The 13,606-nt window shown below is 36.6% G+C and overlaps 1 protein-coding gene across 3 annotated transcripts in view; it reads left to right on the forward strand.

Moving 5' to 3' along the window:
- GALNT1 (polypeptide N-acetylgalactosaminyltransferase 1) overlaps nucleotides 1–10,749 on the forward strand; it is a 128,917-nt gene extending 118,168 nt beyond the window's left edge. For all 3 annotated transcript variants that reach the window (XM_087439145.1, XM_087439144.1, XM_087439143.1), the window contains 3 exons: nucleotides 2,988–3,086; nucleotides 3,850–3,984; nucleotides 8,791–10,749. In XM_087439145.1, coding sequence (XP_087295271.1) covers nucleotides 2,988–3,086; nucleotides 3,850–3,984; nucleotides 8,791–8,937 — 381 coding nt within the window. In that variant the 3' untranslated portion in view covers nucleotides 8,938–10,749. The remainder of the gene's footprint in view (nucleotides 1–2,987; nucleotides 3,087–3,849; nucleotides 3,985–8,790) is intronic.
- The last annotated feature ends 2,857 nt before the right edge of the window (nucleotides 10,750–13,606 follow it).

Here is a 13,606-nt window from a genome sequence, read left to right on the forward strand (position 1 = left end):
TCCTCTGTAGAGTGGGAGAAACCAGAAGCTAGCCCATCTTTTCTTTAGCTTGAACTTCAGAATACTCCCTATAAGTCAGGAGGTTCCTACTTTTTTTTTGGTTTTACTCCTACTTTCTTTTAGAAATCTAACAAAGGAGACATTTGATTTGAACATGCTTACATTAACTAGTCTTAAATTCTTTCATGTATTTTCTTCTTCTCCCTGATAACATGCCTACATTTTTTGTCATTCTGTATTTTCTAAATGCTGTTTATTCAGTGACTTTTTACAAGTGTCAGATTTTGGATAACCAATTCTAGTACCTATTTGCATCCCATTATAAACACTGGGGCAAGTGTATGTCACCACTGTTTCTACCTTCCACACCTTACTAGAAAGCTGGTAATTGGTTAAATAGCCTTAAAGCTATATATAGAATTAAAATTTTGAACATATGATTCAACATCCCTAGAAAATATGTTCGTTCCTAATTTTTTCTTTCTCCCAAGACTTTTTAAAGTTAACTCCCACCAAACAAACTTATTAACTGGCATCTTAAAGGGCAAATTGTTCCCAAAACTCACCCCCTGGTCATCCTGGTTTTTCATGTCCTTGAGAAATCATCTTACACACTCCATAGGTGAGGTAGTCCACATGTATTCCTACAAGGAGAAGGACGATATTCTCTGAAAACTGTCTTCTCTAGAAGACACTGTTTAATGTCTTCTGTGTAGAATCCACTGCGTAGAAAAACCAGCCTGGAGAGCAGATGTCCTCTTCACCTACAAAGATGCCACCTATTTGTTGAGCCAAATAGAATCCTCTCTCCCTTCTAATGTCAAAGCTACCTAGGGACCAAAACATCAATAGCTGCCCTCTTTCAGAAGTTCCTGCTCCACCTCAAATGTGCAGGGCATCGCTCCAGTCCTCCCCTGCATTTTCGAGGAGTGCTGTCAGGCCCCAGCAGAGGCCCACAACCAGGTCCCTGACCACCCATCTCAACTGGGCCCCACTGACCACATCTTGCTGATCCAGGTTCATCATCACTCTAACAGTTGGCAGGAAAGAGTGGTTTCCAATCCTTGGAGAAACTCTCCTTTTAACATCTGATGGTCAGTAGTAACCCCAAGGGAGACTCAGATATCTCATGTCAGAATACAACCTGGAATTATTCATAGGAATGTTGTAAGGATGATATTAACTGTAACATACAAAACTTGTAGTACAGTGCGTAGTACAGAGTAAGTACAATTTATTTGCTATAATTTTTTAACAACATCAGTTATGGAAACAAAACAACCAAAGTTGATTTATTATAATTACAGAGTAGTAGGGAGCCCTGTTACATTTGGAGAGAATTGTATTAATTTTGACTTTGATAAAAGATAACCAACTATGTAACCAAAACGCCATTTCATATGAGAGAGAAATAGAGGATAATATTGGTTCTTTAAGTATTCGTATGGCATTTGTTGCCTTTCTTTAGCAACCTTTACCGTGTATATTTGAAAGAAAAAAATTGAGAAAAAGAAAAAACTGGAGAGTTTGTAATTTTTTTCAAAAGTACAACGAAATAATTGTTTTATTTGAATATATGAGATAAAGAGTCACCTAGTTACAATTTGAACTAACTTCTTTTTCAAGTAAGATAGCCATGATCATCAAGTATTTATTAATTATCCACTGGAGTGCAGAAAGATGTGTTTTATGCAAATTGGTATCTAACTATAAAACCTTTTATAAAATCTGTATAAGAATAATAGTTTTCCGAATTAAAATAGTGGATAAAACAGATGATGTTAATTATGTGGTGTAAGAATTGCTGGATATGATGTGCTGGACCTGGGAAAAAAAGGATCCTAGGATTTCCATCTTGCATAGTTGGACAAATTGTGGGATTACTAATAAAAATAGGGATATCAGGAAAAAGGGAACTTTTGGAGGAACGAAAATGAAGTTTGTTTTAGATAGCAGTTCTCAAGGTCGGGTGGAGTAGCAGGGGCATATTAAAATATTGAGATGAGGAAGTATTAGCATTAAAAGGTTAGAAAATCCTGTTTTGCATGAACTGAGTTTAAGGTTTTGATGAAATAGCCAGATGGAGGTGACTAGCAACAAGGTGGCAATGCAGGTTGTTACTATTTCTGAGCCTACTATGTGCTAGACTCTGAAATAGGTATGTGGATGCATTGTCTTATAAATGGCTTATGTGTGGTTTTAACTTTACCCCCACTTTATCACACACAAAATTAGTTACTTTTTTTTTTGTATCTACATGACACGACAGATGTAGTTTATTACACATCTCCCTTCTGGCTTACTTGCTAACAATACCAATCCATGGGAATAGATTTAGGACTTTCAAATGTCTGTTAATTTACCATATGCTTTTAAACTGTAGTGGTTCAGAGGAAACAAAGTATCAAGGGGCATTGCTTAAAAATTCTTCCTAATTCTGATAACTGATATAAATTCCTTTTATGTAATTAACAAATATTTAACAAAAGAGCAGTTGTACCACATCATGCTGAGGCTTCCAGTTAAGCCAAACTCCAAACTCTGATTAGAAAATACCCACCTTAAGTCTCTGAAGAAGTCATCAGAGTAGTTATCAAAAGTAATGCCCCTTATCTTGGCAGTTAACAGTGTCCACAGGGAGTTGTTAAATTGCTTTAAATTATTAGGCAGAGTAGAGCTTATTGAACTAAATACAAATCCTAGAAGAACAGCTTGGAAAAATGGAAGAAATAAGAATTTAAAGGATTTCTCCCTGAAACACAAAAATTATATATATAAACAGTAAGACCTTTCTAGACCACAGAATTTTAGATAGCCGGACAGCGATTCCCTGTCTCCACGCTGCCCCCTTCCCCGCCAAACACATAGAGCCCTTACCTCAGGAATTTGAGGTTGTTTTATAGTAGTGGAACGTTTAGATTGATTTTAATGTCTAGTCTAGTTATCCTCTCTGACTCCTGATATTTTCATTTTTCATTGTCCCGTAGATACGAAATGTGGAAACAAATCAGTGTTTAGATAACATGGCTAGAAAAGAGAACGAAAAAGTTGGAATTTTTAACTGTCACGGTATGGGAGGTAATCAGGTAAGTATTTTAATAAAGCTTTAAAAGGGATAATTTTCAGGGCCAGCCTGGTGGCGCAAGCGGTTAAGTGCGCGCGCTCCGCTGCGGTGGCCTGGGGTTCGCTGGTTCGGATCCTGGGTGCGTCGCAGATCCTGGGTGCGCACCAACGCACTGCTTGGCAAGCCATGCTGTGGCGGCCTCCCATGTAAAGTGGAGGAAGATGGGCACGGATGTTAGCCCAGGGCCGGTCTTCCTCAGCAAAAAATGAGGAGGATTGGCAGATGTTAGCACAGGGCTGATCTCCTCACAAAAAATAAAAAAATAAAAATAAAAGGGATAATTTTCAGATTTGATTTCTTCTGCCCTTTCTATCTCATGATATCATTCAGGAAATATTTCCCTACCTTTAAAGAGAAAATAATAAAGACCTTTAGGAGAAGGGAGCCTTCAATGCAGTGATTATTTTTAAATGAAACATTGTAAAAGGCCCCTTGTGAGAACTGTATTTATACTGCTGTGCATGAGATTAATTTTGCCCTTTTTAGTCCAACAGATGACAACCCTTGTTACACTCAGTGTATATGGAGAACTCAAAGTCATTTATTCTCTGTGCAAAATTAGTGGTAGTTTTTCTGAGTCATTTATTCTCCATTACATTAATAAAGTTACAAAATTGTGTATTTTGAAATACTTGTTTTTTTCCCTGCCAGAGTATTGGGCATATAAAACACTGACTAATTTCTTTTACTGTTAAAGCTTATATGTGTGCATTTGTGTTTTTCAGGTTTTTTCTTATACTGCCAACAAAGAAATTAGAACAGATGACCTTTGCTTGGATGTCTCCAAACTTAATGGCCCAGTCACAATGCTCAAATGCCACCACCTAAAAGGCAACCAACTTTGGGAGTATGACCCAGTGGTAAGTTATCCAGTTCCATATAGGAATAAAGTTATGTGTGTCGTTGGGTATATTTATATACTTTATAGCTAAAAGAATGAATTCCTGTGGAGTGAATATGGATCAAATTGTTCTTATACTCTAAAAATTGACAGATGGGAAAAACCATGTAAGTAAAATAAACATGTTTTAATTTCCCCAATAATTAAGTTAGTCTTGCCTCCAGTCCCTGGGTCCTTGTCACTAAGTAGCCACTCTTCCCTCTGTATGTCCTCAAGCTCTGCAGTCTAGCATGGGAGAAATGGAGCAGTAAGTAGGCTTTTTAAATTACTGAATTAAACACTTATGTAGAAGGTGACCTTTAATTAACGAAATTCTCTGGCTCATAATGATTTTTCAGTGACATATATAACAAAACTTTTTATCTTTATCTTTGCTTTCCTCTGGAGCCTCTCCCTCTCCCCACCTACTATATGTACTCAAAGGTACTTACAAGATACTAGTTCAATCAAAGGTCTCCAGTAAACCTCTCTCCCTTGCCTCATCTCTGGCTAGCCTCCTAACTTGTGCTTTTGCTCTATGGTTCTGGAACCAGCACCAGCATCTTCAATATGTCTTTCTCTGGTTCCTTTTCTTCTGCTTACAAGCACTAGTTTTCTTCTTCATGTTAGGAAAGACTTTTGTTCCTACTTTACTTTCTAGAGACCATCCTACTTTTCTTCTGCAACCTGCATTGTATGACGGCGAGTGAATGGCCAGCACTCGTGCCTCTGGTTCTCCAACCCTGGCTCCTGCCTTGGGCTGACATTGTACAGAAACAGCTCCTGGATGCAGAGCCAGGAGCATTCCCATCTCTTTTTCCTTCTCTATAGCATTTACTATTGCTAAGCAGATAATATTTTAAAATCCTCTTATCCATTGGCTTTAGATGCACTAAAGTTTCTTCTCTTTGCCTTCTCTCTGTTCCTTTTGTCTGCTTGGCTCACTCTGCTTCTTCATTCTACCCCGTAAATGGAGATGTCCAAAGTTATGACTGACCCTGATCTACTTTAATCGTCAAGCTGCTGTTCCCTGAACATAGCCTCTACTTGCCCGCTTTACATTCAAGATCATACAGTTCCCTCTGCCTAACAAATCCTAGCCATTCTTGAGGGCCCAGCTTTGACATCACTTCCATGAATCCCAGCAGAAGTTAGCTCTCTCTGTCCTCATTTAATTATAGTCATCTCTGATCCCTGTGATGCTGTGCTTAAATCCACCAGTCTTTTCTCCACTGTTAGATTGCTAGATGCTGGAGGGCAAGGCCATGTTTTATATATCTTCAGTATCCCTTCACGGTGTCAAACTATAATAAAAATAATATTAAATATAGTAATAGCTCAGTTAATATGACCATTGGAAATGGCCTGAATATTCTGTTCTAGAATTCTCCATGGTGTGTGTTACTGCCATTTTGTGTGTAGCTGCCCCATGCACTGCAGGATGTGTAGCATCTCTGACTCCAGACGGTAAATGCCAGTGGCACCCCACAATCATTGTGACAACCAAAATATTTAAAAAATTAAAAAGCCTCCCAATTGTATATTCATTGAAAATGACAGTATATTAATTAGGTAACATAAAACCTATTTATAGTAGTATGAACAAATAGGGGTTTATTTTTCAAAATAAGTCTGGAAGTAATGGCTTCTGGTGTGAATTTAATGGCACAGTGATGTCAGGGATAACATTGCTGGAGTATTCTTGGCTTTTTCTTGTGGCCAGAAGATAGCTGCTGCAGCTCTTACCATCATATCCCAACTCAAGACAGGAAGAAGGGAAGAAGGAATGTTGCACTACCCCATGTATTGCTCTCTGTCAGGAAAGCCAGAGCTTTTCCTGGATCCCCCTCAGCAGACTGCTACGTCTCATGGGCCAGAACTTCATCCCATAGTGACCCCCCAGCTGCAAGGGGGGCAGGGAAAGCAAGCATTTGGTTTTCCAGTTGTTATGGTGTGATGTGGCCAGGAGACAAGGAGTGGGAATGGCTATTGGCTAATGGCAATCTCTGTATAAACTATACAGTCTGCCACAACTTTTATTCCAAAAGTAAATGTTTGATTTGAAATTTAAGGAGCTAGAGATGGTTTACAGTATTTAGAAAGAACGAGTTATGAGTGTAAAGTTAAAATTTTTGGAGCACTCTGCAAGGTGTTTTCCTGGAGATAAAATTTTAGTATCACAGGCTGGGTTCTCCCAGAAGCAGACTCTGAGATAAAGTTTAGTGTTCAGGATGTTTATTAGGGAGCACCTTTTGGATCAACACCTGTGAGAAGGAAAGGGCGAAGGCAAAATTGGGCAGAGGGAGGAGCTGCATATGGAGCTCGGGAACAGCCTGTCAGAGTTGTCCTGCCTCCATCAGTGGAAAACATAGCAATCTGGAAAAATAAAATATTTATATCAGAAAACTATAATCTAAACCTCAAATCATGAAATCTTAGATTTCAAAGGAACCCTAGAAATAAAATCCAGGACCTTGTTTTATACGTGTAGGCCCTGAAGCCCAGAATGGAAATTAATGGCCCAAGGTCACAGAGCAGGTAAATGGTGTAACCCAGATCTCAGACAGACCTGGGATTCTTGATCTGGGATTCTTTGCGTAATACCATACTGTCTTTGATTAAATTTGCACATATTTTTAAGTCTTGTTTATATTATATATTGCATAGAGTTTGTGACAGCAGGCTCTTTTGCTTTGACTACTTGAAATATTTTATCCCATTCTGGAACAAAATATAGGTTTTGACCTAGGTCTATCTAGAGATTGGGGGCACGAGGCAGCAAATTATTTTTCCAGGTTGCAGGTGGACTTTATGCAATGATAATTATAGCTGTTATCTTCCCCTTCTAACGTACCATTAGCTATCTGCCACTTGTTTGTCTAGTTGCTTTAATCAAGCTTTTTCTGTGTGATCAGTCAGTGCTGACTGGGTCCTCAGCTGAGTACAGTGATGACCGTCCCCACAGTGTCACAAGCCACAGAATTCTGCACCTGCTGTCAGCAGCCCCAGCTGTGTCTAGAACAGGGTTCTTCCCTAGAGTCCAAGTCTCCTAACAGGAGGTTAGCCTTCTGAAATGATGAGAGATTCTGTCCTAATTTTAAGCAGTGAAATACCCAGCATGCAACAATAACCTATCTCTGTTACAAGTTTATTTTAATGAATCTAAATAAGTGAAACATACATTTTTAGAAATTATGAGAAAGACCAATACCCCAACTAATTTTTTGTTGTGTTTAGTTTTTTTGTTTCTAAAACTGACAGTGGGCTTGATGAAGGTTGCCACTCAAAGAAGCTTTGCAGGGCCTTCTGGAATGTCTGCGGGTTCTTTTTGTGCTTTGTTTTTGTCTTACACATGATTGAAGGCCTTGGCAGCAAGCAATGTGCATGGAGACCTTCGGCTCTCTGGGCTGCCAGATTGTGTTCAGGGCTGCTCAGGGCATTGCTAGGATATTGAGTTTTCCAATAGTGAGTGCCATTTATCGAGAACTTACTCTAAGCTAGGAAGCACTTTCTTGTACAATATCTTAATGTTTACACATAACAACTCTTGAGTATTTTTGTCCCCATTTTATAGATGAGGAACCTGAGGCTCAGAAAAGTTTTTACTTAGGGGCATATAGTTGGTTTGTGACAAATCTGAAATTCACTCTAGAAATGGCTGACTGCAAAGCCCATCATCTCAACAAGTACACTACACAGCATCTGCATAAGAAATAAAAACCACAGCCATGCTGACTCTCTTCCGGGTTCTATTCTTACACATTTATAAGAATTAAAGTATATAATACTGAACCTCAAGTCAGTGTTGATAGTAAACTATGACATCTGCAAATGTATACTGCCTTGCCAGTTTCCACTTTGACTATAACACAGAAGAATAATAAATGACTGAAAGCTAAAATAGTTGTATGCAATCATTACGTTTTAAGTTCAAATTGCTACAAAAGAGGCTTTACAAAAGTGAAATGTTCCAGATGTTCCATAAAAGAATTATGCTAAAATAGAGCCATGAGTAAAAGAGTCTGATAAATGTGTTAATAAACATTTCACATTTCCTTATAGTTGTATACACCTGTGGAATAACGCTTAACGCAAATTCCTACACAGCTGCTTTGGAGTCCTTAACTTGAGTGGGGTGCGGTATCAGATTCATTAGTGTGGGTCAGTGAATCTGGTAACTCTCATCTGTCCCGTCGCTTTGAAATTATTCTAAAAGTCAACACGACAGCATCAAGTCTAGAATGTAAACAAATAGATAAGGAAGATACATAGCTATGTCTATCAGCCATTTATTCAAGACTGCTTTATAAATCTTGTGATTTCTTATGATTATGAGTCTTCAGAAGGACCTGAGTTTCTAAGGACTTGAGGTTTGGAATCACAGAATTAATTTGAACAGCCTTATTTGAAATAAAGCAGTTTTCAAATAGCTTTTTGAAAACAGGTTGAGGATCCTAAATTAGGAACCATTAATATGATCATTTTTTTAGGAAATTGAAGCACAAAAAAGTGAAATTTCTCACAGTGTTACAGAGCTTATGGAAGAATTGGGACTTAGAATTTAGGTCATCGTACTGCAAGTCCAGTGTAACCCAGTGTACCCCAGTGCCTTTCTCCTTCCCACATAGCTCTTAATGCTATCTTTACATAGACACCTTTCTCCATTGTCTTTTAAATAATTTGTATTGCCAAAAAAAAAAACACCTTTTCTACAGAAGAATTTAATAATCACCAAAAATTTTTGTTTTCCACTTTCATGTTAAGATTTTTTTCCTGTCACTTTCAGAAACTAACCCTGCAGCATGTGAACAGTAATCAGTGCCTGGACAAAGCCACAGAAGAGGATAGCCAGGTGCCCAGCATTAGAGACTGCAATGGAAGCCGGTCCCAACAGTGGCTTCTTAGAAACGTCACACTTCCAGAAATATTCTGAGACCAAATTTACAAAAAAAGAAAAAAATAAGGATTGACTGGGCTACCTCAGCATACATTTCTGCCACATTCTTAAGTAGGGATGTAAGGTTTATCAGCCATTAAAACTTAAGACTCCTCTCGCTTTTCACTAGCTGTGAACCAGCCTTCCTGTCCGAGGACATGAAACTACATAGTAGCGAGACTGTGCACACTGATGTTTACAAGATTGAACGAGTCTTTCATCAAGAATCATTGTAAAGAATATTCAGACAATGAGGCGACAAAATGTGCTTTCCGGAGATCTGCACCTTTTATGGTTTGCTTGCACATCAGTAATTTCTGCTGAACGTGCTGTCCTATTGAAGAGATTTCCAAGATTTTTTTCTGATTAGAACTGGTAGCCAGTATATTAAATATTGATATAAAAAGAACTGGAACCAGAGTCAGAATCATGAAAACATCATTTTTACAACAATTTAAAAAAAGCTATATTAAACAGGGTTTAAAGGAAATTAAAACAGAACTATGAGAAGTACAATTTGTTATAGTATAGTATCAAATTTCTATATAGATTTTATACCTCAATGGGGAAAAAATAACTGATTCCAATGACATTCATTTTGTTTTCATCTGTGATAGTCATGGATGCTTTCTTTTCCTTGGGGTGCTGAAATTGAGCTGAAAAAAGTGGCTCTTTGAACGTAGTTTTAATTGCTTTCTACTATTTTTTTATTTGGTTGTGGGCTGTTGGAATTGTAATTTTTAATTGCCTTTAAAAATGGAGATTTAAAATAATGTCTGGTCTCACTGAACAAGTTAGCTATCTCGGTTGCTCTTGGGTCAACTGGCTTACAGACTTTCACACACACAAATTTCTTAGTAAATTTTCAGCTTAACTTGATTCAACTGATTATGCTTAATACCCAAGATTCATACTACTGTACTACAGATTTGTTTTCACAGCAATAAATCTTCAGTTCTTTGTTTATGATTCCACTCAACAAAAGGCCTATAGAAGTGATTATTTGGGTATTTGGAGATGATACATTTGATGGTTTTTTGGGAAAGTTTTTTCCCTCCATCTTCAGATGTGCTTCATTGTCAAGTGCATATTTAGATTAGGTTCTTGAATTGTAATGTTGATCTGCTGCTTTTTTTTTTTTAAATAAAATTTGACTGAAAATGTTTAATTGGCATTTTTTAATGAGTTAGCCAAAGAAGTGCAGCTATTACTCCATATTATTAGTCCTGCATTTCTTCCCTAAATTCCATTTAGGTTAAATTGGTTTGTTTTTTTTCCCCTCTAATTTTTAATACCACAAAATAACCTGAGTATCAATTAAAAGTTGAGTATCAATTAAATGTTTTAATCTCATAGAAAGAGCTCATTGTGACACTTTTCCTGATATGTAAAGCAATCCATTGGCAAAAGTGCATATATTTTCCTTCCTATTTGTAAGATTATATTTAATGATATTCTTTTCTTTGATTATCAAAGACTCTCACTGCAGACAGTGCTATTTCTTGTGCCTAAGAATGTTTCTGAAAGTTGCATCACTAATAATACTTGCCAGGTTGAGTGTGCAGAAAGTTTCTCATATTCTGTTCAAGTTAATATCAAGCACATGTGGGTGCTTTAGGGTGAGGCTATAATACAGAATGCATAAATTTTGTCCCCAGGAAATTTGAAATGAAGCAGGTGTTGGATGGAATTTTTTTTCTACTCCATGAGCTGTGTTAATTCTATCTTCAGTAGGCCTAACGCTTGACTAAACCAGATGTCTAATCAATAAATTATTTTCATGCTCAGAATTTCAGGTTTTTTACTCTAGCACAGCTTGGTCTTATTGCTTACTGTAAGAAAGCTTAACAGCAATGTGATTTAAGGTTTTGTTTTGTTTTTTAAGAGGGGGATGAGAGTGATTTAATTCATGGGTACTTTTAGAACCTGATAGATAATCCCATTGCCTTTATTTTTCTAATTAAAGAATTCCTAAGTACTTTGAAAATATAAAATATTCCTGAATAGTTGTGCCTTACATTGGTTTTATTTGAAGTTAAAATGGATCCCTGTTCATTATAGCTGTTTGTAGGTTAGGCAGCATGCTAATCACTCTGTTGTAAATCAAACTGGGAAGAAAAGAATGAATGAGAAAGAAAGCAAAGAATGAAAAGATGGGATTATTATTTGACCAGTGAAGAATTTATAAATGTGACAATTAAGGATAATTTGAATCTCACAAATCAATTCATCCTACTCCAATCCCAATCCATTTTAATATGTCTCGTTCTAATTGGCATTCTTGAAAAACAGTACTTTGTTCACCATCCTGCAAATAAAGGGCAGCATGTAGGCCATTTCCTCATTTCCCTAATTAATTCTATATTCAGCTGAAAAACAGAGGTTCCTCTGTAAAGATCTGGTGCTCTCCCATCTTTCAAGAAGTATACCAAGAGCAAATTTAACTCCAGAATTACATGTTCTTCAAAGGAGAAAGAAAATCAGAAGGTAGTGTTCCTGAGGTGATAACTGTGAGAGAAAGAATACAAAGATTGAATCACTTTTTACTCTGGAAAATTAGGTGTTTCCAGTTATATGACACTTCTCCTATTCTCTGATTTCTTGAAGATTACCAAGTGTTTGCTTGATAAATCTACCAGAACTAATAATTTTGTAGGATATGAGGCAAAACACAGTTGTATTTTTTTATACACTAGCAACAAACAAGTGAAAATTAAATTTTAAAATATATCAATCATTTATAATGTCAAAGAAGTCAAATACCTTGAAAGTAAGTTCACAGATGTGCAAGACTTCTACACTGAAGACTACAAAATGTTGCTGAGAGAAACTATAGAACACCGCAGTAAATATATTCATGGACTGAAAGACTGCATAATGTTAAGGTCTCAGTTTCCCACAAATTGATCTATAGATTCAGTGAAATCAAAAATCCTATGAGGCTTTCTTGTAGAAATTGGCAAATATATATGGAAATGCAACAGGCCAAGAATAGCCAAGATAATCTTGAAGAAGGGAAAAAAAAGTTGGAAGACTTAACACTACTCAATTTCATGACTTGCTTTAAATCTACAGTAATTAAGAGTGTGGTACTAGAGTTAGGACAAATAGACCAATGAATAGAATAGAGTCCAGAAATAGACCCACACACACATATGGTCATTGGCTTTTCAACAAAAACAAGCAATTCAATAGGGAAAGGGAAACTTTTCAGTTGGATCTGGAGTAACTGGATATCTGTATGAGAAAAAACTAAACATTGATGCTTTCACACAATGCACAATTTACTCAAAATGGATCAAAGACCTAAACAGAAGGGCAAAACAATAAATCTAGAAGAAAACACAAAGTATCTTCACAACTCTCGGGATAGGCAAAGATGTCTTAGGATACAAAAGATGTTAACCATAGGAGAAAAACTAATAAATTTCACCAGAATTAAATGCTTCTCATCAAAAAGGTACTGTCAAGGTGAAAAGGCAAGCCACGGCCAAGGAAAAAATATTTGCAATACATATAATTGACAAAGGATTCATATGCAGAAAAACAAAGAACTTTTAAAAGTCATTGCAAAAGCACCACAATATAAAAATTAATAAATGACTTGAATACACACTTCGCAAAAGCTATCCAAATGTGAAATTAGCATAGGAAAAGGTACTTAACATCAGCCAACAGGGAATGCAAAATGAAACCACAAGGAAATACCACTGCATACGTGCCACATGGTGAGAATGTGGAGCAACTGAGGGAAGTGTAAGTTGGTATAATCACCTTGGGAAACAGCTTGCCAGTTTCTTCTAAAGTAAATATATGCCTACCTTTTGACTTAGTGATTCCACTTCTAGAGATACAACCAAGAGAAATGAGTGCATATGCCCACAATAAGATTTGTACAAGAATATTCATTTCATCTTTATTTATGATACCCTCAATCTGGAAACTACCCAAATATCCATCATCAAGTTAATGGATAATCAAATAATGGTATATTTATACATTGGAATACTAATCTGCAATTTAAAAAAAATGAATTGGTGATACAACAATAGGTACAAGTCTCAAAAATACTGTTGACTAAGGAAAGCTAGACACATTACATTTATATCAAGCTCAAGAACAAACAAAACAAATCTAGAGTGGTTACCTCTGAGTGTAGACTAGAAAGGAGCATGAGAAAACTTGCTATAATAATGGAGATATTCTGTAAATTGATTTGGATAATGGTACTATGCATATATATTAACTAAAAACTTATTGAGCTATATACTTAGAATATATGTATTTTATTGTATGTCAATTATACCTTATAAGTGCTGAGAGAAAATGAGGAAGATATTTATCCTTATGGCATCCAGGTTTTTCTAAAAAGTACTCCACTGCTACAAAACACCCAAAGGCTGAATAAATTGCAACAAACATACTTCTAAGTGGGATGCTGAGCTCACAAGAAAATATGGAAAATCCCTAAAGTCCAGGAAAAAATGGGAAAAAAAGGATACATAAACTTAAGCCATAGAAGGAACTATTAAATATGAAAGCCCTAGGAATAGCCCTAAATCCTTTTGTTCCTCTCCTAGGAACAAAATATAATAACCAGAGTTTGGGGAATGGGAGCTTATGCCTTGGGCGTGAATAAAGTTGGAAAATTAAAGATCCCTGCATA

This window comes from Ceratotherium simum, chromosome 14, assembly GCF_057802395.1.
Source record: "Ceratotherium simum simum isolate JZ-2026a chromosome 14, ASM5780239v1, whole genome shotgun sequence".
In the NCBI taxonomy this organism is placed as follows: Eukaryota; Metazoa; Chordata; class Mammalia; order Perissodactyla; family Rhinocerotidae; genus Ceratotherium; species Ceratotherium simum.